The 25740-nt window shown below is 37.8% G+C and overlaps 2 protein-coding genes and 1 pseudogene across 2 annotated transcripts; 1 reads left to right on the top strand and 2 right to left on the bottom strand.

Annotated features, from left to right (window-relative positions):
* Window positions 1-401: 401 nt before the first annotated feature.
* LOC104587595 (SEC-C motif protein) lies at window positions 402-6878 on the bottom strand. Its single transcript, XM_010245265.3, has 5 exons — window positions 6558-6878; window positions 6228-6376; window positions 4809-4970; window positions 2315-2430; window positions 402-863 (listed from the first exon to the last, which is right to left on the bottom strand). The coding sequence occupies exons 1-5, from the start codon at window positions 6775-6777 to the stop codon at window positions 839-841; spliced, it is 672 nt and encodes a 223-aa protein (XP_010243567.1). The 5' UTR covers window positions 6778-6878; the 3' UTR covers window positions 402-838.
* A 6094-nt stretch (window positions 6879-12972) lies between these two features.
* Window positions 12973-13675, top strand: LOC104587596 (monothiol glutaredoxin-S10-like). Its single transcript, XM_010245266.3, has one exon. The coding sequence runs from the start codon at window positions 13131-13133 to the stop codon at window positions 13437-13439; it is 309 nt and encodes a 102-aa protein (XP_010243568.1). The 5' UTR covers window positions 12973-13130; the 3' UTR covers window positions 13440-13675.
* A 154-nt stretch (window positions 13676-13829) lies between these two features.
* On the bottom strand, window positions 13830-23966 carry LOC148801771 (leucine-rich repeat receptor-like protein kinase PXC1; annotated as a pseudogene).
* Between the last annotated feature and the right edge of the window lie 1774 nt (window positions 23967-25740).

Below are 25740 nucleotides of genomic sequence, written 5' to 3'. Positions count from 1 at the left end.
ATCGACCAAGTCGGTTTTACTTAGTACTGGGTCGATTTCAGTTTCATTTCTAGGTAAACCGATCAGATCGAATCAGTTTCATTCCTAGAATTCATAAGGTCTCAATGGTCAGGCTGCTATTAGAGGGGAAAGTCTTAATGGCACATTTCTCATCTCCACACCATTTCGACCCACCCTATAGGCTGTAGCCACCCAAGATCGTCCAAAGAAAACAGCTCATCTGGTGACCATGAAGGCAAGCTGATAAGATGGGGCTTTGGGTTGAGATTTATCAATCAGAGAGATGACAACCATTCGTTCTTGTATTGATTACTGTGGTGTATATAACTTACAAGACGGGCGCTTCTGATCTCACTTCCCCACTTTGCAGGACACTGGATCTCATTACAGGAACCATAATATTACAGAAACAGTAAAGCATTTTGTTTCATCATTATGCGGCCATATTGAAGATGTCTATCAATCAGCTATCTATGAAAATTGAAGTCAGCTTTCAGAAACATTTTTAATCAAAACTGAGATGCCAAAAAGAAACATCCTCTTGATGCTTTTCTTTAACAGTAGTTTGAATATAAGAGAAATGGCAAGCTCTACTACCCTTCTTTGGTCTCTTTTCTTTTCCCAGCGCAGGCGCCGTCATGCTGGGCAGTCCCACTAGGACTACAAGAGAGACCATCTGGTTCTTTCACATGGAATGGAACCTAATTGTTGCAATCCATCTCTTTTATTTTTCTTCCCACTGATAGTGCTTCCAAGAATATCTTCAATCGTTCTCATAGCAAATTGTTAGAGAGACCATTAGCCCAAATAGAATGTCTTTTAAATCAGCAAATTATGTTCAACTTGAATCCTTCCCACAGCACCTACAAATCCAAAAGGGGGAATCTAAGTCAGTCGTTAATGAAAAATTGTGGATAGAACACAACCAAACACCAACAAGCTATTATAAATTATTTTTAGCTATCATATCATACAAGGCAAGTTGTCCTTTAATCAGTTACAGTAACTTCAAGAAAGGTGCCTTTCTTTCTTTTTTTCCTCCTCATTTTTCTTTTTTCATTCTTTCCTCTTTTTCATGTTTAAGGTTTAAATAACATCATTCTATGAGACTAAAAAAAAAAGAATTTGGTAGCAGTTGCTTGAAGAAAATATTCAACTGTTAAAGAGAGAATGCAAAAAACTAAGAAAAACAATGGATTTCATCACCAGAACCAAATAGGCTGAAAAAGTCATAAAAGAGTTTAGAATTGTTTAAGGCAAAAGTTTGCAGCATCCCGAGATCCTACTTCCAACTGAACATTATTTAGGGAGAAGACTGTACCTAGGACTAATAGGTAAACACTATTCTTGTATCTACAGACTCTCTCTCTCTCTCTCTCTCTCTCGAATATGGCCAGGTGTTGTGGCAGGAAACAATGGTTAGTTTCAAGCAATCTTCGACTGGCAAGTTGATATAGGTCCCAAGCGGCAGATAGGACACCATGGAACAGTGCCTACTGTTGACTCGAATACAGAGCCATATTACCATGTGTCTATCTATATATTGTACACATCTCTCACCTTGAAAAGGATGGTATGGTTAGGACAATCAGAAGTATAATATGACACAAATTGATCCGAGGAAAATAACTTGACCCTTGGACCAACAAATACTGATTTAGGCTTAAGGTAACCAACAGCTAAAAGAACCATATGTTCAAAATTTGCAGGCCCAGAAACATCACTAATAGCTTTTGTTGGTAACTCCCAGTAAGCATAAAGGTCAGGAAGATAAGCACACATGATAAAGGGGAACATTAAAGGATAATTGTAATTTGTTTTTGAGAGAGAAGATAAAGTACAGTATCATTGATAAAAACCAAAAAAAAAGTACAAGTTGCTGTACACAGATTTTACAAAAAAACTGCCCATGGAGCCCTATATCCCCCAAACTCTGCTTCACAAAAGGATTACCATACGCACGCACACACACACACAAGAGAGAGAGAGAGAGAGAGAGAGAGAGAGAGATCTGTAAATTCTATCTTCAAACAAATTGTTTATAGCAAGCCAGAAACCATTTTTCCCAATATTTTTTTTTTGAAATACTGTATCTGTGGAGCTGCTTTGATTCTTGAAAATCCTTGCAAGTAGATGAAGACAACCTAAATAGCAGAGCATGTGCCAAATTTGAAACTCATTTTTTTTTCACATGTCATTCATACTGGTATGCTGTCCTTATGTAATCTAATTAGATCCCCTTTCACATGTAATTCATACTTCTGAGTAGAGAATATAAAGAAACTAGATCTAGAAGTTAGCAAGGCAACAGTACCTTTTGTATCTCTTCTTAGAACCACAAGGGCAGAGTGCATTCCTACTTATTTGCCCACTCTTTGCCAAATTAGACCTGGCAAGATCCAATGGTGTTGATCCCATCAGCTTTTGCACCTATAGTACATGATATTTCAAACATGTTAAGAATGAACTCACACTCTCTCACAGTTCTGTCATTATAAGAAAGGATTTTGAGAGAAAAATAACCAACAGATATAGTTAAATTTTAAATATAATGTAGCATGTTTTCGGCAACTTTATTTGCTTGAGATGAATGTCCAGAAACTAAGCAAAAAAGTTCATCTCCAGGTCAAATAAAGTTTTCACCATACTTACAACTAGCAAGCTAAGAGTACACTCATTGGCTTAAAGTAGATTACTAGAATCCTAAGTCAGCTATAGATGCTATATTTGAAGCTCAAAAGCCAAATCCATTTGAACCCATTCAAAAACCACAGTTGTGATTGATGAGATTAGCTCACACATCTATACCATTATTCACATGACAAGAAACATGTGCTTAGATATCCACCAAGAAGAAAGGTAAGATCAGGGAAAGCATTAAGAGAATAAGAGCTACTGCCAAAGGCATGTAAGATCAGTGTTCATTATACTACAGAATGTATGGATGCTAATGAAGGTATTAGTATTTCTAGCCAAGTTGGATTATAGGGTTATTTGGGTGGGTAAGCACTGTAACAAACAACCTGACTGGGAGAGGACTCTCATCCTCAGTACATATGATCCATATCTGAGAAAAAAATATCTATGTAAAGTATCTCTCCGACCTACAGCGAAAGCTAATATGGCTCCAGACTTCTTGCCTAATAGATAAAACTCTGATAAGACAACCAAAAGAAATTGTAATGTCCCTCCTAGTTTTGTCTATTGTTATAGATAATTTCAGAGGGAGAGGCACTCTTTGTTAAGTAAAATCCTTTTATGCAATGCTGGTCCTAACAAACTGGGATCTTGGGCATGCATGCATACATGTATTTAGCTGGATATACTATTAAATATTTAAGGAAAACAAGAAAGCTGAAACAAATTGGGCCCAAGTAAAGCCTTTGAACGAACAAATAGGGCCCAAGTAAGGTGGGTTGTCAATGTGAATTGTTTTTTTTTTTTCTTGTGAGTTCCAAAAACAAATTGAAACCATCTAGCTTGAAAACAAATTGGCTCTTAAACAAAAAATCAAAAAACAGAAAACACGTTCTTGATTGTATATGTTCTTTCTGTTTCCAAAAATGAAACCAAAAACGTATTCTTGAATTTCGTTTAAAGAACATGTTTTCATCTGGCAATTTGATATCATTTTTCATAAACCATATAATATCTGCACTCCAAATTTTGTTTTTGTTCTAAAAATCACTATTTTGATGGCTTCAAAAACATGAATTGTTTTGTTGAAACAAAACCAACTTGTTTTTTGCTTCTGAAAACAGAAACACTGTTCAAGAACGTGTTTCAATTTTTTTGCTGACATCGCAATTTAAAAAACAAACGAAAACAAAAGCATTCATGTTGTAAAACACCCTCTAGTTCATCATATTGTTTAAAATATAAACAGGGTAGATATAAACCATTTAGTCATATAGGTAGTACTTAGAATCTATTGATCAATAGTCAAATAGAAAGTAAAACGGATCTAGTACATGCTATTTTCACCATCCATCAATAGTATGTCTCAAATCTCCTAATGTACCCCCCAGACCAGCAAGCACCATGTTCAAATGATGATAATTGTATCCTTAAACTGCAAAAGGAGGTAGAATATCCAGTTGACATACATAGAACAGGTATGGTTGTGTTGGGACCCAAATACCTTCCCCGAACCCAACAAAGGGAGTGGAGCAGGCCACTACCCATCAGCAGTACTCAAGGAGGCAGAAAGGACAGGTGACAGAGCCTCAGGGACAGGCGACAGAGCCTCAGAATTAGTTACACACAGAGAGGGTGATTCTGCCGACAGAAGATATTCCCTCCATGATATTTCCCAGAGTTAGTTATCCTGCCAATCAGAGGATATTCCCTCTATGATTACACCTGTAGGCCAGCTATATAAGGCCATACTCTTACAATGAAAAGAAGAAATGAATATCCCCTGTTTCTCTCTCACTGAATCCCTCTTTTCCTACCTTCCCTTCTCTTCTTCCTCTCCACTTTCTGTTTCAGGAGGTTAAGCCACCCTCGAAGGGGCTTCCGAGGTGAGCGGTATCTCACCAGGTTGTATGTGTCAAATTTTTAAATTAGAAAGATTTCCTTGGTGGGACCCATCCATGCAAGGCTTTTTGTCACAGCAATGGCACTGCATGGTTTATTCTTTTCAAGGACAGTAACTATCATCTATATAAAATAATCAGACTATCCACAAACTTAGAGACTGTATAAGCTCATTGTGGAAAGTAAGGAACTTCTCTTTTATTTTTTTTAATGATTTTTTTTGTTGGTGAGTAATGAAATAAAAAACAAACTAGAACAGGAAGTAATACCTCGGCCAAGCTCTTTGGCATTGGTTTTCCTTCTGCCTTTAGCTTTTCTATCTTTTTCTGTGCTTCCTTTGCCCATGTAAACTTTGCCAATGCACTCTCAACCTCAGCAATTGTGCAATTACAATGCTTGGCTGCCTCTTGCTTCTGACTGCTTTGGAGATTCTAGAAGCAATTAATCAAGAAATGAGACCTTCATCAGATTTGTAGCCCAACCAAATGATAACAGTTTGATATAATAATATGATCATTAATCATAATTACTGAATAATCTATGCACTCTTTGCTGTGAAGACATAATCCAGAGTCAAAGATCAAACTATCAAGTAACTCCAGACTAAATATGAATCTTTTAATTTTTTTGGTGTGTACGCATGCAAGCATATATGAAGGCTTTAATTACAGGCAAGATGGAGAAAAGGGAAGGACCAACTCAATTGGGATCCCTACCCCAACCCACCTAAAATATACATCATGTGACACTTCTATCCGGTATCAAAGTCTCATTCCCCCCTTTTATGATTGATATACCCACGTTCAGAGTGTTAACCTACTCGCTTTGGAAAACCTTAGCTTGTAAATAAGAACCGTTGCCTTCCTTCCAATTCTCTGTAAAGGACATTGTTATGTCTTAAAACAATTCTACCATAGCTGTGAAAAAAGCAACATCGTCCAAGATGGAGAGAGGTCTGGGCAGGTACTGTATTAAGCTATAGAAACAGCCTTAAATTCCTTACCTCTCATACAACAGAGATCCCCCAAAGGAAAAGCATATTCTGTAAACCCTCAGTTGCTATCAATGATTTCCTTCCTGTATACTCTATTTTTGTCTTCTTCAATCAGATCAAAAGACTTATCTTTGATTACAGGCACTCTACACTCACACACCATTTATTACCCCCAATACCTTAAACTTACTGAGGGATAAGTGGATTACTTCATGAATCGGGATTTGCTGCACTTATCCAGAGCAGCATAAGTGCAGCAGATTCAGAACCAAAAGAAAAGAGCTTTCCGACATCCTTACTTCCTCTCAATGATCTCCAGCCTTTATCCTCTATTTTCATCCTCTTCAATCAGATCAAAAGACTTATCTTTAATTGCACGTAGCTGTTCCCGTTTATGGCAAACGCAGAATGTGTCAAGCCCATCCAATCACAAAAACACTAATTTCACTTCTCTGGTATGGTGGGTCCTCTAAACTTCCGTTTGTATTGATTAAAAGGAAGGACGACGGATAAATTGTAATACCCACAATAGTGGTATTTCAATTTCAACAACACGTCAACACAGCAACTAATCGATGAGTAGCAAACGAAGAATAGCTCGCTAACCTCATCCGATACGTTTTACTATCTTACAGCAACTCAATTTCTGGAGTAGATAAAAACTTCTTAGAACACAGGATGAGATAGGACTAACCTCTCCTGTAGGATCAAACCCTCCGAGATATCGAATAATGGCTTCCTGCTTCTCAAATGAATCAGCAAATGTTGCTTCGCTGCTTCGACCCACTATAAAATTCTTGAACGACCCTGCTTTTCTCGCAGTCTTCAGCTCATCGGCGAACCCTTAAAACTCATAATTCAAACCAAAAACGAACGAATGTTAACCAATATTATGTTTTTTTTTTCCTTTTAAAATCACATATTTCAATCAAATGAAGGGCTTGAACAAATTCAAGAGAATTTCTTTTTCCAGAATTGCTAAGTTAGCAGAACTTAATTGCCAAGGGGACGATTGAGCACTTACTAAGGAGAGTGAAGGATTCGGAGGTGACCTGAGATTCAGGTGTGGTCTTCTGGCCGGTGAAAACCCCTTTGATCTTGTCCATCCAAGATCCATCCAGTTGGGACGTGGAGAAGATGGAACGGGTCTGTGAGAGTGAAAAACGGCAATGAAGCTGAGGTCGGGACGAGGACAAGAGGACGGCATTTCTGTAAATATGGGTCACAAATCGCCGAGGTGCCATCTTCTCTCTCAGTGGAAGCTTAGCCTGCTGAAAGTCTGAAGCCAAGTGAGTTCCTTCTACTCGCTAGGGTTTAATCAGGGCTTTCTGTGAAAATGTCATGTGTTTATCGGGTCTGTCATGTATATATTTTACAGGGTGTTTGGTTCCGTGGCGTTTATTCAATAAACCCTGCCACGTAGGCGCCACTTCGGCAGTTCTCCTCTTTTGGTCTTCAGTTTTTGTGCATAAAGTTATTTTTTAAAGTTTTCATGTTAAGCTAATGTGGCGCCAGTAATTGTAATTATTATCTTTCTCGATTTTACAAATTAATAAAATATAAATATTGAATGAAAAAACATAAACAAAACCAAATGTATACAACGCCAACACAAAACCGGAGAATATAGAACTCAGAAGACTCAGAACTGGTTAGTTTAGAATTAACTGGTGATCACATTTTTAGCCCGGCCAGGAATTTTTAGGCTTGGGCCTACGATCTTTGTTTAGACATAAGTCCATATAATACATATATTATATGACATATAATATAAAATATAATTTATATGAATAAGTATACTCATATTAAGGCTGTGTTTGTTTGTAGTGTAAACAAAAGTATATTAAGAAGTATACAAATATAAATATGTTGGTTCATGAAAATGCAGAGTTGGTTTAGTTTAATATTGATACATTTTGTACTCTCTGGAATGGTTTTTTGTTGTAATACTTTGCTCTCATTAAATATATTTTTATCCGATGCTTGCAAAATTGAACCAAAGTGCATATATTGAATTGTGTATCGAACCGGCATTTGCATTGTAAACAAATGAAACCTAAAAGTCACAGTCCTAGAACTTATCATCACAAAGTGCTAAGCTAAGCCTGACCCATATTTGCTTCTAATTTAGATGGTTTTTGGTAAGGCTGCAAATAGATTCAACTAGATCATATGTATAGGTGGATCTCAAATCAATTCATTTATATTTGAATTCAAATTGAATTAGTATTATGGATATTAAATAATTTTAATAAATGGATCTTTAGCTCTAACAACTTTTGAACTTTGTGAAAAAACAAATTTTGTCCTTTTATAAATTGAAGGGCCAATTCAGACTTCAAACTAAGGGAGTGTTTGAAAACAGATTTAAATTGATTTTTCAAATCTGAAATCATAAGCGTGTGGCCCATTCTCTTAACGCGTTCAGACACGTTTCAGAGATACCATAAAGTAAAAAATACCCCTTAACAAATTTTGAAATGCCGCAATTTGCCCATTATCTCATTTCTGCATTCTATCGCCGCCTGCATTCTAAACACCATCATTGTCTGCATTCTTAGAGATAGCATCGGAAGACTATCGTCGCCTACCTTCTCAAAACGACTGCTCTAGGTATATTCATGGTCGTCCCTCCTTTTCTTTCGACCAATCTTCTTCGTTCTCATAGTATTATTCAATTTTTTAGGGTTGAAATAGCACCCGCATGCCAAACGCTAACCATCAATGAACAAGCATCAAAGGTATATTCTTCTTCTTCTTCGAGACAAAGATGGGCCTCAAAGCATATTTCTCTTCCCATACCTCAAAGCTTCTTCTTCTTCTTCTACAAAAAATGGCCACAGTTTATGTGACTGTGACCACAATGAAACACACATATTTGTCTTAAAATACCAAGTTTTTTGCTTATGAAGTATAGAATTTATTTCTAAAAATTATTTCTTTAAATACCCAGTTATAGAATTATTTGCTTATGAAATAAGGTTGAGAAATTTTGTAAGAACTTTTTCGGAATTGATTTGAAATTTATCAAATACAGATATGGGTTGAGAAAGTTTGTAAAAAACTTTTCTAGAATTCATTTGAAATTTATCAATTTTTCTAATTTGTATTCCCTTAATTACAAGTCATATTAATGATATATATTTTTATTGTGAACTAAAATCTATTCAACTCTTTTTTTTTTCAAGCAAGAGACTTACCTGTATTGCTACAGCCACATATTGGGAACAACTCCCCCTGAATTTAACATACATGATGGGAGATATTCCCATGTGAGACTGGATTCTATATGAACAGAGTTGTTACTTGTAAGAGATCTGAATTACTTGAAGTATACAGATTCATTCATTCATGTATGCTAAATTCTGATGTTTTTCTGATGCTTCTGAGACATCGGCAACAAGTCATATTATGAACTTCATCCTTTGAGATCCAACACCCCCTACTACATCCTCAGAATTTATCTAAGAATCTATCAATGACATAACACGATTTAAGGGTTTCTAAATCAAGTTAATACCTTGACACTCATAACCCTTTAATGCACTCAGTACTTACTTACAGCTCTTGTCTAATCAGTCAAAGAGGAAACACTAGTGAATTGCCTCACAAAGGCCTGCTCTTAAACTAGAAAAAATCTTTGTGAAGTGAACCAATCTTTGGTTCTTTTAACCCTTCAAAGGCATGTTCTTTTAACACTTCCCATTGCTATTATTTTTATCCTTCCCCATAATCCTTCTTTTTTATTAGTCCTTTTTCATCCTACAACTTGAGTATATCACACTCAGCAATAGTCCTTTGAACATTGCTCCTTCTATGGCCCAGAACAACCTCTAGCATTCTTATTGAAACTTTAGAATAAATCCCCTTATGTTGAACAATGTATGCCCTCAGTTAAGGGTGTCAATCGACTGATTTTGGTTTGGATCCAATCCGATCAAAACCTTATTAAATCGGATTTGGACGGTTTATTGTAATTATTGGATTGGGTCAGTCCAAAAGAAATTGGTCCATATTCTTATTGGTTTGAATTAGACTTGAACCAAATTTCCAATAATCTGATCATGAGGCCAAAGCCTTGTCCAATTTGAAATCAATCAAAGCTGCAAATAGCATAAAATCACTTTTATGAAAGTACTTTTACGAAAACATTTTTATAACAGCACTTTTATAAAATTGCTTTTAAGCACTTTTATGAAAAGTATTTTTCCGAAAGTACTTTTATAAAAATACTTTTACAAAAGTACTTTTATGAAATCACTTTTATAGAAGTAGTTTTATAAAAGCACTTTTACAAAAAATACTTTTATGAAAGCACTTTTACACGAAATCACTTTTACAAAAAACTTTTATGAAAGTACTTTTATAAAAGCACTTTTACAAAAAATACTTTTATAAAATCTATGGAAGTACTTTTCGAAAAGTACTTTTACAAAAGCACTTTTCCAAAGTACTTTCAATAAAGTATTTTTATAAAAGTGTTTTTTCAATGCTAAAAGTGCTTTTATATAATTTTTGATATTTCTGTTGAACATCAGACCTGATCTGCAATTATTGGCTGAATAGTTAGGGAAGATTTCCTGGCAGCTCACTTCAAGGTCGAATAGATAGAGTCGCCACTCATCAAAGAAAAGATAAAGGCTGTTACTATTATTATTTGACTCTTTATTTAATATAAAATTTTCATTTTTTGTCTCATTTGCACTCTAATGCATATTTTGTGTCTTAGCCTATGTTTGTTTCTGAAAGAAACAACATACATATTTATGTAAATGCAAATTTGGTCAATGAATAAAGGTGCAAAGATGGTTTGATTTTACATTGAAAATTTTAAAAGTGTCTTGTTTGGTTGTGATGGGTGTAAATGCAAATCTAAGACTGTCACCAAGTTGATCCCATTTACTTAATGCAAAAAAAAAAGGTGTAAAAAACAAATTTACTTTCATTTTTAGTACAAAAACGCCTTCTTATTGGGCACCTACAAAACCAAACTAGAGTGCAAATTCACTTTTGTTTTACATTTGCATGCTTATCAAATGCAACCTTAAAAATTGACGCAAAATTTACACCACTTCCCCCTCTTTTAATAATCTCTCATATAAAATAGGGACCACATCATTTTGCTCCTTATCTCTGTTTATTTCTTTTTTTTTTTTGTTTCATGAAGCTACAAAAACCGAGGGTAGCCCATTATCTCTGTTTATTTCTTTTTTTTTTTTTGTTTCATGAAGCTACAAAAACCGAGGGTAGCCCATCCCCATGCCCATATCCCCCCAACCTTAGTGATGGTGAGATTTGACCCAAATATGTTTTGCTCCTTACCATACTTAGTCTACGTTTGTTAGTGATATAAACGTTGAACCGGGGCATTTATGTATTTCGGTTTAAATTTGCATGCACCATTGGCCTTGGCTAAGTCTATGCCTTTCAGGATGCCCCAAACTTCAGCATGCATCAGGAGGTAGCATTACAAGGACCAGAACAAGCAGCCATGGCTTGACCCTCATTGTAGGTATATATATATACGCATACACACATACATAATTAATTAGAAGTTAAATTGAATACCCTAGTTTAATTAGAAGTTAAATTGAATTCATATTTTTCAATCATAACTTGAACTTCAATCCAATCCAATCCAACCCAACACTTTTTGTGTTGGAATTGGGGTTAACCCGGCCTAAGTGTATATACATATCTGAAAGATTCTTAGAATTCTGACATAATCACTGAACAAACACAAGTAAGGAGGGTCCATTCACGGCTAAGATTCCACCCATTGACAAGAAAAATAGGGCATAAGAAGGATAAGTAGCTATTGCAATCAAAATAGACCTGTGGGGACAAACTAAACACCTTTCTTCTGCAAAGCTTTCAAACCGTTCAATACTTTATCTGCAATTTTATATAGAATTTTTATAATGGAAACAACCAGCAATTTAACATATTTCTTTTCTTCTTCATTGGACTAGAAATTGTTGAATTTGTTATCTCTTGCAATTTCTTTCTACAATTTATTTTGTTTTTGGTAAAGATGATTTCTCCTGTCTGTCTTCATGAGATCTTTTTCTTTATGAATTTGATGAGAATATGAAGATAGAAAAAAGTGAATCTGTATTGGATAAACTCTATGTTCTTTCTCCGCATCAGCAGATCCTATCAGATAAAATGGATAAAAAAAAAGGAAGAAAAGACATGGACGGAAAAGTTGACTCAGAATAATTTTGTTTATTAATGAAATGTTAAATCCCAGATGAGATTTTTATTTTTCTTTTTTTGATATATAAATCAAGGAAAGATTCAGCTTTGGGGTATATTGGACCGGACCTATTCAAAATACATTTCTTAATTTGGAGTAAATTATTTTATATACATCATGACGCAGTCGGATTAATAACTCATTGAACCGGATTTTTCAGGGAGATAAACTGATCCCTTTGGTCTAACGAGTTTGGAAGGAGTATAAATATAAATTTGTAGAATACAAAACCTTATATTTTGTATGTATTTGTATTTATACTCTTTCCAACTGAGTAAAAGGGATCAACACTTTTTTTCATGGTTTTCAAAACCGGATGGTCGGACCAGAAAAACTGGGAACTGGTTAGATGACCGGTTCCATTTTTACCCCAAAACCGTTATTTCACCAAAAAAAAAACCATTGATTTGATCAATAAACCGCTAATCTGGGCGTTTGAACCGTCCGACAGTTTTGATCAATTTTAATTTTTTGTCAGAACAGGCCGTCTGTCTGGTTCAAACAGTCAGACCGTTTGACCCAGAAACCGGACCCCTGACTGAAGTTGTGTGGTTAGTGCTGTCAGTGGTCAGGTTTGGTCTGGGCCAGGGTAGACTGGATCCCAACCCAACAAGGAAATGTGCAGAAGAACCAGTTCCGAATCAGACCACGAAGGGTCAGCCAGTGAGACTCGGGCCTGATCTGATAAGACCCGATTCTGATTAGCAGTTATACTTTTAACCAGTAATTTGACAATAAACCTAGTTTTTATATTAAAATGAAGATGCATCTGCACATCATAACATGATAATATTACAAATATATCATGGGGAAGATATCAATGCATGTATAGTTGGTTAAACCAATTTCGACCCAATTATAATCGGGACAAGTAGTGTAAACCCAGCCGGACCCTATATAATTAGATCGGTTTGGTTTGATTCGGTTCGGTTCTGATTTACAGCCCTAATTATAGTTCTCTGTCTCATGGATTCCATTTTCCCGGAGCCTGGTTTCTCCAAGTGTAAATTTGTGATTAATTTGGTGTATAGCAAAGTAGTATAATGAAGCAAGGTCCCTGTCAAGCAAATGATAAGGGGGCAATTGAGGTATCCTCAAAAGAAGCTTTTTAATTTTTCTTTTTTTTTTTTTGAATTAAACAAAAGTAATCCACCACCCCTCACCTGCCTGTATAAAGCCCCCCCAAGAGGCAAGCCCATCACACAGCACACAGCACACAGCACACAGCAAAGCCTCTTCAGAAGCTTCTCTTGAGTCTTGTCCAACACATTTCTTCACTCGCATCAGCTCCCCATTTGGGTTTTGTGCTTTCATCGGCTTTTTAACTGTGGGAAAGGAATGGATAGGGTAACAAAGCTGGCGTCCCAGAGCGCTGCAGTGGTTTTCAGTAAGAGCTCATGCTGCATGTCTCATGTCATCAAGAGATTCTTCTATGAACTCGGGGTGAACCCTGCAATTCACGAGCTTGACGAGGAGTACAGAGGAAGAGAAATGGAGATGGCGCTGTTGAAGCTAGGGTGCAATCCTGCCGTGCCAGCAGTGTTCATAGGGGGTAAGTTCATAGGCTCAACCCAGAAGGTAATGGCCCTCCACATTAATGGATCGCTTATACCACTGCTCAAGGAGGCAGGTGCTATCTGGCTTTAGTAAAGCTAGCTGCTGCCAGCTGAATCAATAAGCTGATCTCTTTAAACATTAATAACTTAGCTGCTTCTTCCCTTTTGTGGTTTTTCTTTGCTTTTGCCGGCTTTTGATGATTGTATGAACTATTTGATGAGAAAAAGCAGAATACATATGACAGTCGTTTAATTTCAAGTTGAAAGAGCTGGGCTTTTGCTTGGTTTTCTGGTATTATTAGCTTAGTTGAAGTATTATTCTTGTTAGTGTTGTCCAATCTGGTATGTGTACTAATTAATTAATTCATTGTTGTGGGATTCTTTTAACATGGATGACTACTACGTCTCAAATCAAATGTCATATCTAAGCCCATTGGTTTTCAGTTCGGAGCAGCTGCCTCACCAACCTCCCAACCTGTTATATTGGGACATCTACCTGGCATGACAGTCCGGATTTAGTGCCTTTGGACCATTAAAATTTTGACATCTGCCCATCACCTGCAACCGACTATAATTTTACGATCGCTAATAATATTTTAAATAAAAAAATTAATTTTATAATTTTTTTGTAAACAGAACCGATAGTTCCATGGTGAGCATCTTCAACCTACTGTACTCCTCTTGAATCCGAGCAAGCCCACGAGCAGCTCCTAACACCAAGCTAATCCTCGTCGTCCAGTCCAGAGGTATCCTCCCTGGTCTTCGATTCTCTGATTCAAATCAAGCCAAAAGTTAATTCATGTTCAGTTTTATTGAATAAAGACGGTAACAGTGAGAAATAATTATCATGGAGAAGAGAATGCAAGCAAGCTAATCCTCGTCGTCCAGTCCAGAGGTATCCTCCCTGGTCTTCGATTCTCTTATTCAAATCAAGCCAAAAGTTAATTCATGTTCAGCTTTATTGAATAAAGACGGTAACAGTGAGAAATAATTATCATGGAGAACAGAATGCAAGCTTCCATTGGAAAGGTAATTGTAGACAAGGAGCTTCTCCTCCTTGGCGTAGCAAATTAGTAATAAGCTCTGAAATGAACCAGGTTAGGATGTCTGAGCTTCCCAATCAAATCCGTATACTGTTCGAATTCCTTCCTCGCACATGGGTTGGCGTCCTTGAGCCTCTTCACCGCAACCGTGCACCCATCTTCCAGCACAGCCTTGTAGACTGTTCCTAAACTTCCTTTTCCCGTTGTCCGGAGCAGGTCCTCCAGCTCAAACTGCTTCCTCCTATCGAAGAACACAAGCTTGCTCTAGTTTGTCGTGGTGGTACTATCGCTGTCTCCTCCTCCACGACCACGCACATTATTTAGCTACATCTTGTTGTCACCTGAATTACCACTGCTGCTTCTCCTGCCTTTTGAACTGGAGTTGGAACCATTGTCTCCTGAATTTCCTCCACAGTAGTAAGCAACAGCAAACGACGTGACCACTAGTAAAACCACCACAGAATACGCAACCACAATGGCGACGGTGGAACCGATACTAAGTCCCTTCCAGGACTCCTCTTCCTTCCCTGCCGGACCTGCAACAGTACTAGTAGGCAATGAGCTGGGGTTCGACGACACTACGGTCTGCGCTGACGCAACTGTCGAGGGGCATCCAGGAACAAACAAACCGGTAACGGGCTCGGCTCGCACAGCCCTCCATTTCTTGTGATGCTTCGCGATCCGAATTTCTTCAGCAGACCGAATGGCACCCTCCCGTAGAACTCGTTGTTAGTTAAGTTTAGCTCTCTGAGCTCCGGCAGCACTGCGGAGAGATCTGGAAGCTGCAACAAGCACATTATTCTGCATTCCAATCGTGAGGAGACGAGTTAAGTTGAGGATCTGCCTGGGGATGGGACCCCAGAGATTGTTGTCGGAAAGGTCTAGCCGGAGGAGACGCTTGAGGGAGCCAATATCGGCTGGGACATCGTCGGAGAAGTCGTTTCCGGCGAGGTAGAGGAGCCTGAGATTGGAGCGATTGGTGAGGGAGAGAAGAGTACCGTTGAGCCGGTTGCGATGGAGCTATCGGTTCTGTTTACAAAAAATTTATAAAATTAATTTTTTTATTTAAAAATACTGTTAACAATCATAAAGTTTCAATCGGTTGAGGTGATGGGCAAATGAGAACAAATTGACGTGTCAAAATTTTAATGGACGCGAAGAAAAAATCCCTTCAAGTCTAAACGCACTCTATCCGAGCATGAATGATGACAAGGGAGATGTTTCAATAAATTGGGAACATCATGTACGGGAGATGTTTTGGATGTGTGACTAAGTACTCCTTCTTTTCCATTGATAAATTTTTCTCTGTTTTTTTTTTTTTGTATTAAGCAATGGGTCTACAACAAAGTTATACCATCATCTCTTAGATGCATTACTAACTTTCCAGTTTGAAGAAATTTTTACAAAACCTGATGGCTCATTTTAATAGTTATTTTTGATGAATAGAAATGTCATTGTATTATTTACATGGGAATTCTAAACATCAAAAGAACATGGGTAAATACCCAGGTAAGCTGCACTGTTACAAACGAAGGGGGGTCAAGAAGCATTGTAAGGTTGGTGAGAGGAGCATTCTATGATGAATAGACCCAGATAGGGTTGTCAATGGGTCGAGTTCGAGAATTTGGGTCCGTGTTCTTGGACTCCCAAAATTGGGTCAGATAAGGTATGTGATTTTTGGATCCAAAACTGAATCAATAGATTCTTAGGACAATCGGGCCTGACCCGATAGACCCAATTATAATAAATATTCATTTACTATATATAAAATATTCTATATATATATATATTATATGTATAGTATATATTTTTATTTAATACATTATACATTATATATATCGAGTTGGATCTGAATCGGTTCGAGACTAGGTGGAACCAGTTCCGAACCGATAATAATCAAGACCTAGAACTGATTTGTCAATTTCAGTTCCCAAAACCAGAACCGGCTCAATCGGTTCGAGTCCATCGGGTCATACCCAAACCATTGATAGCCCTAGATCTGGACTCATTCCCAATGTGCTGTGTGGCTAGTTGGGACAGTATTGGGAGCATATCCCTACCCATTGGTTCCAATATGTATCAGAGAGAATGCTTGTTCCATAAGCATTAATTTCGGCCCCGTTTGGTTTGCAAAAGATCTAGCCGCCAAAAGAGGGAGCGTTGAAAAGACGCGAGAAGCCCATTTTGGGCTGATTTCGGGAAGCTTCAAATGAAGTTTTCCGTGTCTTTCACATTTTATTCTCGTACGGAAAGACACGGAAAGATGTGCATCTGGCAAACATGCTTTGGGCTGCTCAGATCTTCATGCAAAAGCTTAATGTGTCTTTTGCATGTCAGAGCTACCAAAAGATCTTCCCAAAAAGATGCGCCAAATGAACCCTTCATGTTTTAAGAATTTGACTAATGATCTTCGGTGATCAACTACAATCACATGTGAATTTGTTGGACTGGGACCAGCTGTCTAGGGGTGAGTAAAAAAAACCGAAAAACTTAACTGATCGAAACCGAACCAAAAAATTGGTTAACCGAATCGGTTGACTCGGTTTCGGTTAACCATTTAAAAAAACCGGCAGTTAACCGAACCGATCGATATATACAATAATATATATTTATATAAATAATATAATATATTATATATTATATATTATATTTTTTAGTTTTTAGATTTTTTGAAAATCGAATAAAAGATTTCAATTTATTCGGCGCCTAGTCACCTACTGATTTATTAGCTGTGGTTTGAGAGACTTTCATCCTTAAGGTTCAATTTTTTTTTTTTTTTGAAATTTGAGACTTTTAGACTTTCGGCAGTCTACCTCTACCAGAGTGCCAGACTTTCGGCTTCGGTTTGGTTTCAGTTTCCAATTTTCCAAAAACCGATAACCCCATTCCAGTTTCAAAAATAAGCACCATTTAGGAGATATGGGCTCTCTCCTTCATAACCTTTTTCATTGTTTAGTATTGCACAAAAACAACTTGCTCTCTCTCTCTCTCACACACACACACATCCAAAGCTTTCATCTCTCAAACATTCTTTGTCTGATGATAGTAATAGAACGTACATAACAATCAAAACCACTCTAAGCTCATTTTTCAAAAAAAGGCAAATTTCTTAAACTACCCCTATAGTTTAGGAATTTGACTAACTATACCTGTACTGTTTCAGTATTGCCTTAAAGTATCCCTATTGTTCTAACAATTATCGTACAGTTTCCTTCCTGTTAAGTCTCCATCACAGACTATTTACACATAACTTTACTTGTTTGATTTAATTTTAAATTATATCCAAAATACCCTTTCCAATGAAGATCGGTCTTCTCTACTCAAACCACCATCTTCTCCGGGAAGTTGTAAATAAGCATTTGCCATTAAAGTTCCCACCACATGAACTGACCTAGCCTCCACCAGTGCTAATTGGGGCAGGACTCTAGCTTTGAGCTTACATGGACTTCTTAACCTCGAAATTACCACAGCCTCCCATGGTAGCAATATTGGGAGAAAACCAATAGATGACAATGACGATGATAATGGTAGAGGGGGAACTATCATCGCCCGAATGGTACTGGTAATTGGTAAACACCTTTGCAAAGAGTTCATTTGCAGGACTACAGACTAGTAAACACCAAACCAAGGATCCCTTTCTTCTCCTTGGATATGTAGATCTGATTTCCTTCTTCTCTTCACCTTGGATATGTATATTTGACAAAACTGAGGAGAGAATTGTCGAAGGTTGTAACGAAGAGAAGATGACAATGGTGATGGTGACGAATAACGAAGACATTGAGAGAGAGGAGGAAGAAGAAAACCGCCACTACTGAAGGTTGTAGTGATAGTGGCTGGTAGAGATAATAACAGGGGTGGGAAATAGATGGATGGCCGAGAAAGGGGAGATAACAGGGTGGTTTTCCGCTAACATCCCGTTTGATTCGCCACTGTGAAGAGAAAGCTCATGTTACTGGTTCGATTTGATTTAGGGTTTTCAAACCTTGAAGATTCCTAAAACAGGCAAGAATAGAACCGTTATGGAGAGATTTAATGATCTGAGATGCCTAAAGAAGCCAAAGCAGGGATCTCTTTCTTCTCCCTGTCTCATCTTTGAAATGGCGGAAGGACCGAACCAAGGATCTCTCTCTTCTCCCTGTCTCATCTCTGAAATGGTGGAAGGACCGAACTAGGAATCTCTTTATTCTCCTTGTCTTATCTTTGACATGGCAAAAGGACCGAACCAAGGATCTCTTTCTTCTCCCTGTCTCATCTCTGAAATGGTGGAAGGACCGAAGAGCATAGATTGTTATGTCGAAAATCCAAAAATCCGCTAAAGTGAACCAAATCGCTAGTGACCACAAGATCCGAGTGGACCAATGACACGGGGCTCTCAGTTGAGACCAATGATGATTGTTCTGTGAGATCCAGCTGTTCTACAAGATTTGACTGTTTTGCGACAGTTGCAGGTTCTCACTTTCAATAAGGTGTTAAAAGTTTCATTTTTAAAATTTAAAAAAGAATAATGAGCAAAATAGTCTTTTTAATTCTTGGTTAACGAACGTAACAAAAATTTAATCAATTGTTAGAAACAGTAGAAATACTTTAAGACAATACTAAAATAGTAGGACATAGGGATAATTTAAGAAATTTGCCTTTCAAAAACCGAATCGAACTGGCTAGTTGAACCATAACCCAACCCCTACCCGATCCAAATATACTCCCAAAACCGGTTTTTTTTTTTACATTTTCACTTTTGGTGCAAAAAACAAAAAAACGTCAAATTGGGCCAAATAGATTCTTAGGTCCAATCGAATCCCAACCCAACCAAAGAAAAAAAACCCTCTTCCATCGATCTCTCCTCTCTCTGTTAGTTCAAACCTAACCTAACACCAGCTTCACCGCTGGTCAATACCTTCAACACCATTACCGCTGCCACCAACAAGTCAAGTAGTCTCTCTTTCTCCTCCTCCTTCCACTGATTTCTAAATTCTGAGCCTGATTTCTGCAACTTTTTTTTTTTTTGCTAATTTTGCAACATTTATTCATTACTCATTTGTGATTAAGTGATTACTCTTCAATTTTTTAATGTTTACTTTTTTAATTACTTAACTTGATTATTTTTATTTTCTAAAAAGATAACCATTCATTGCTCATGTTGATAAGATTTACATTTCAATGAGCCGCTGCCCTCATTGAGTTCACTAGTAGCTTTTTTACATGCTTTGTAAGCTAGACCATGGGCAATCATATTCACAGATCTAGGAGCATATTGAATAACAATATTAGCAAAAAAGACTTCTAAGGTTCAGAACAGTTTCCTTGATGTGCTTCACTTGCCACTCTTCTGAAGGGATGAGAGATCCATCATATGGACGCTCAAATCTTGCGGAAAAAGGGGGCGAATTTCAATTTTTCTCTCCCATCAATAGGAAATCGCATTCCCTATTTAGAAAATCATACTTTCAATGATCAATCTTGAACCATAAATTGAACCAGATCTGAACCAAAAGGAGTAGGAGAGAAGTATACCTAATACAGGGAAATATTATCTCTCAATGAAGGTGTTCACGCCCAAGGAAGGATCCAAAGACTGCTCCCACTGAATATGTCGCAGTGTAGGATGGAGCAGAATCAGCAGTGTTCTTCTCCAAGAACTCTGTCCTTCGCAAGAAACAACAGGATGGCACGTGAGCACAACTTCTTATCAATCATTTCACAAAGAACTGATGCCAAGATCGAATCTTGACTTTTCCTACAACTGGAGATCGAACTGACAAACTTGGGCGACAAGAACAGGGAGGCGGCAAGAAAGAATTCTGCAGGGTTGATTAATTCTTCTTTCTGTGATTTCAGCTCTAAAGAGGATGTGAGTATGTATATCTTCTAAAGGATGCCGCCCCCTCTTTCTTTTGTAACCCTAAAGAATCAGCTTCTAATCCAAATTATATGGATCAGACATCCCTTTAGGTGATAAGGATAAACCCTTATCTTATCTGCAAATTAGATCAGCCTTCTCCTAATCCTATTAGAAGGTTTCCAGATCTGAATCACATTCAGATCTGTACTCTCTGAGTGGATAGGGTTAAGACCCTATCCTATCTGCTGATCCATCTCAGAATTTGCCCATATTTAACTTATTAAATTAGTCCAGTTCGAAATGGGCTTTAGGCCCATTAACCTTATGTGCTCACTTAGCCCTCCTAACTCCTGCCCAGTTGTGCTTCCTTGTATGGCGTGGGACCCAAGCATTGATCTACACATCAACCACATGGGTTCGGCCCAGCCTTTGTTACAAGGCCTGGCCGAATACACTGTTATAGACAGTGCACCCCTTGAAACCCATCAAATGGGCTCTATGGGCCCAACACTTACACTAAGTGATCCCTGGGCCACGCCACGTTGTAACACCTAGGGACTGTGGGCAGATGCAAGATTAGCCCATCAGGTATTATCCTCAATGGTCTTACACTCAACTTCACAACCCATAATGATCAAACACTGCCTGACAAGAGAGGACCTCTTCCGCGGCTGCAAGGAACAATGTTGCACTCTCTGCTTATATGGATCCTGGGAATTGAAACCTTTTGCAAACATTTTAGAAACCATAATATATATATATACTTTTATATCTCATATAAAATATATTTTGCAAAACAAATCTTAACGATTGAAATCGGTTGTCGGCAGTCTTGGTTTCCACCAGAGAGAGTGCATCCCCGATCATTACCTTTGTCCGACAAAGGGGCTGATCCTGTCACTATGATCACCCACTCAGATGAATTCTCAAACTGTCCCAACATACTCAGGTTTTGACCCCCATTAAGGATCTCACTGATTGGTACATCAAAGACAGCCCAATTCGATACCTAGTGTAGTATCATAATCGAGTCTAGGGGTCGGGTGTAACTTTCCAGTTTTGCCCATCAATCTCCAAGGTCCAGGGCAATACTGGAAATCTGGTCCAGTTCAAAGATTCAATCAATCCTACACTGCATGTGCCTAGGGTCTCACCCTGGCAACTGAGACAAGCCACCCCAACCGACTTGGTGACACATCAGTGTCAGCTTTATCAGGATAGGTCTTCCCAGACCGACCCATTGGCTGTGAACATTCTAAACTAACACGAATCTCATTAAGTGTCTAGTTTAAGGGTATTACACAGAAACATACCAAGGGAACATGAATCAAATATGCACTTTTATTCATTTACAATAAACTCATAAAGTACATCATTCTGATTGAAGCTAAGGGCATACAAAACTGTCCAGCATCTTCATCTTCCATACCATAATTGATACTATTTACAACACCTTGTGCATCAGAAAATAAAATAGCATATGTGATTTTGTGAGTGATTGCCGCCTTGAGACCATCAGCTACAGCCCACCATTCAGCTTGAGAACTTGATGATGCTCAAACTGTTCTGCTATCTATCATCACCACAGAGTTGGTGTTGGTCAGAATTAGACAACCAGTACCTATTGCACCACTTGCTGGGTCAAAGGAACCATCCACATAAATATGATGCTCAAGTGTTTTTATGCGAGTCTCTTGCAAATGCTCATTTCCGACAGAGGCTCTGTTGTATGGATCAAGTATGAGTATGCTTGTTGTACAGTCTGTACAAGATCAAGTTTTCTTTATTGGTGTATGAGAGCATTTCGGGTGTCCCATATGAGTTTGAATAGAACAAGAAACTTCCCAAAGTATTATTTTTTTATCTTTGAATCTAGTGATTTCAGTTTTATATTCAACCAGTTGTGAATAAACTGATCTAATTGGAGGTTTTTGATTTCATCTGGATTGATGTCAATTTGTGCAATGAGCCATACATCTCTTGCAAAGTCACATTAAGAAAATGTGCTTCCAGGATTCTATTTCCTTGCTGCACAGAGGGCACCCTTTTTCTGCATCTGATAGAAAGTTTAACTTGTCTTTTGTTTTTATTCCTTTCCACCAGTAGACCTGTTCATGGGCTGAGCCGGGCCGGGCTTTCACTCTGTATTAATAGATTTTTCTAAGGCTCGAGCCCGAGCCCGGCCCTCATAAAAAGCCCGAAGCCCGGACCTGGGCCCGAGCCCGAAATTTAGCCCATGTTGTTACTACTGCTGAAGCGGGTGAATAGAGAGAGAGAGTGAGAGAGAAATTATTAAAGAAAAAAATAAAAAAAATGTATATATTAAATTATAAATATATATTTCAATAAATATTATATTAATTATATATTTTATATAATATATAAAATACATATTATGTATTTTATAAAATATATAATGCTGAATTGGGTCGGGCTGGGCTTTTTGACAAATCCCGAGCCTGGCCCGTAACATAGTCGGACTTACTGTGTTAGGCCCGAGGACAGGCCCGCGGGCCTAATTACATGACCAAGCCCGACCGGAGTGCAGGCCGGACCATCAGGCTACCCGGCCCATGAACACATCTATCCACCAGGCCTTCCACATGAATATTTGGAATCTAAATGGGACCTTAGCTTTCCATAGCATATTCCACTTAATATTTGGACAAGAACTTGATGGTTCTAAAGCTCTAAAGGACTTGTATCCTGATTTGACATGGTATTTGCCTTTTTTGGATTCTTTCCATGATAGTACGTCTGTTGTGTTAGAGGGGGGCCCACTTATTTGAGTGACATGATTAATGGACTCTTCTTTAAAAACTTGTCTCAGCATTTTGGTGTTCCATTGTCCATTTTCATCCCATAGGTCTTTCACTTTGATGTTATTTAAACTTCATTGGGTTATCCTTAAATTCTAGGTATCTTATAGGTAGAGATGGGATACAAGGATCCTGGATGTGTATTTCCTCACCATTTTTCGCTTGCCAAAACAGAATTGTTTTTATCTGATCTAACGCGTCAATGACTTGTTTCCACCATCTTGAATTATTGGGTCTCCTTTTTAATTGGAATATGGAGCCATTTTTTATATATTTCTCTCTTATTACCCAGGCCCACAATTCTTGCTTTGATGAGAGTAAGCACCAAATCTGTTTGGCAAATAGGGCTTTATTAAACATCTCCAATCTTTTAAAACCCAACCCTCCCTCCTTTTTTGGCTTGCATATTGTTCTCCAAGGAATAGTGTGAGTGCTTGTTTTTGTGTTGTTTCCTTTCCACCAAAATCTCTTTTGAATTTTCTCCAGTTCTGTAATTGTTTTCTTCTTTAGGATAGTATTAGCCAAGGTGTATATGGGTAAGGCTTGTAATACTAACTGAGTTAAAGTTATTCTACTGGCTTGAGATAACATTTTTGCTTTCCAAGTTGCCAACTTTGTATTTACTCTGTCCAAGATATCTTGGTGAGTCATATTCCTATTTCCTTGGAAATAGATTTTGGCCCCCAAGTATTTATCTTGAGATTTCATCAGTTTCATCTTTAGAATAGATATTAAAATATTCTTTTTTCTTCTATGTACACCCTTACTAAATATACCCCTGACTTCGCTAAGTTTATTTTCTCCCCTGACCATTCCTCAAATTTCGCACAATCATCCGCAAATAGCAAATGTGATATAGGTGTTCCATTTCTGCATATTCCGATGCAATGTAGTTCCTTCTTGCTTTTAGCTTCCATGATTAGACTAGACAGGGCTTGCATTCCAATGATGAATAGGTAGGGTGAGAGGGGATCCCTTTGTCTAATTCCATTCCATTTTGTAGCCCAAAAAACTCTTTTAGTGTTCTATTGATTTTTTATTGAGAATTTTGGTGTAACTATGCATTTCTCAGGGAAGCCCATGCCTTTTAGCATTTCTATCAAAAAATCCCTCTTTATTTTGTCATAGGTGCTAGACATGTCAATCTTCATGAAGGCCCAACCTACACCTTTCTTCTGATTTTTCATTTTATTCATAACCTCTTGAACCATGATGATATTATCCACACTTTGTCTCTCCTTTATGAATACAACTTGGTTAGGAGCTATTGGTTTGTTTAGTTTTTGTTGCATTCTAAGCACCAAGCCCTTTGCTATCGCTCTGTATATCACATTATGACACTGACGGGTTTATGTTGTTGAATCTTTTCAGGGTGTTTGGTTTTTGGAATGTATATTATGTTTGTCAAGTTAATCTCTACGGGGAACTCCGTTGTGTGAAAGAAATTTCTAACCATCTTGCATGCATACATCTTCTTTGACTATGGGCCAATATTTCTGATAGAAGAAAGGAGGGAAACCATCTGGTCCTGGTGCAGAGTGTGGATTCATAAACTTTGCAATTCTTTCTATCTCCTCATTTGATGGTGGAATTAACAGATCCTTTATTGATAAAAAAAAGAATTAACAATTCCTTAGCCTCCTCCTGAAGAGTTTATTTAATACTAGATTTTGAATATTCAATTCCCCCTCTCTTGGCTCACTACTTGTGTGGCTAGCGTGAGCTTTAAACATTTCAACTATTTCTTCCAACTGCACTATTTCCCCATTCTCTTTTTCAATAATTGTAGGGAGTTTTTTCTCCTCCTAAAATTTGTCATTTGATGGAAATACCTTGTGTTCTTGTCTACCTCCTTTAACCATGTCTCTTTGGATTTTACTCCCCAAAGTTGTTCCTCCCTCAAATGTCATTTATCATACTATTTAATGAGCCCAGCTCTATCCCTCAAGGCATTGCTAGTTTCAACCCTTTCTAGTACTTTAATCTCCTCTTCTATCTGCCTCAATTTGTCTGCAATCATTCCAATTTTTTCCTTGTTCCACTTCTTCGGGTGAATTTTGCATTTCTTGAGCTTATGAGCTATTGTGTTATTTGGGCCCATTTATTCCCATTGTTTTTCAACTATCTTATTGCATTCTTCTTCCTCAACCTATATGTGTAAGTGTTAGACAGTTGTATGCCCTTAGCTCCAATCAGATTGATGTACTTATGACATTTATTGTAAATAAATGAAGTACATATTTGATTTATGTTCTTGTGGTATGTTTCTATGTAATACCCTTAAACTGGACACTTAATGAGACTCGTATTAGTTTAGAATGTTCACGGCCGTTGGATAAATCTAGGGAGATTTATCTTGCTAAGGCTGACATTGGTGTGCCGCCAAGTGTTGGGGTGGCCTGTCTCAGCTGCTAGGGTGAGACCTAAAACACATGCAGTGTAGGTTTACTTGAAACCCTGAACCGGATCAGATTTCCAGTATTGCCCTGGACCTTGGAGATTAGAAGGCAAAACTGGAAAATTACACCTGACCCCTATACTCGATTATGATACTACACTAGGTGTTGGATTGGGTTGTCTTTGACATGCCAATCAGTGAGATCCTTGGTAGGGGTCAAAACCTGGGTATGTTGGGACAGTCCGAGAATTCATCTGATTGGGTGATCATAGTAACAGAATAACCCCTTTGTC

Source organism: Nelumbo nucifera, chromosome 3 (assembly GCF_055504915.1).
Source record: "Nelumbo nucifera cultivar China Antique chromosome 3, China Antique-T2T, whole genome shotgun sequence".
In the NCBI taxonomy this organism is placed as follows: Eukaryota; Viridiplantae; Streptophyta; class Magnoliopsida; order Proteales; family Nelumbonaceae; genus Nelumbo; species Nelumbo nucifera.
The sequence above is the reverse complement of the archived record's forward strand: the minus strand, read 5'-3'. Positions and strand labels throughout refer to the sequence as shown.

What these genes read in the sequence shown, in the direction of transcription:
- LOC104587595 (XM_010245265.3), bottom strand. Translation starts at nt 6,777, where the DNA reads ATGGCACCTCGGCGATTTGTGACCCATATTTACAGAAATGCCGTCCTC. An exon ending in CGAATCCTTCACTCTCCTTA is followed by an intron (nt 6,377 to 6,557) that starts GTAAGTGCTCAA and finishes ATGAGTTTTAAG; the next exon opens with GGTTCGCCGATGAGCTGAAG. An exon ending in GGTTTGATCCTACAGGAGAG is followed by an intron (nt 4,971 to 6,227) that starts GTTAGTCCTATC and finishes AATTGCTTCTAG; the next exon opens with AATCTCCAAAGCAGTCAGAA.
- LOC104587596 (XM_010245266.3), top strand. Translation starts at nt 13,131, where the DNA reads ATGGATAGGGTAACAAAGCTGGCGTCCCAGAGCGCTGCAGTGGTTTTC.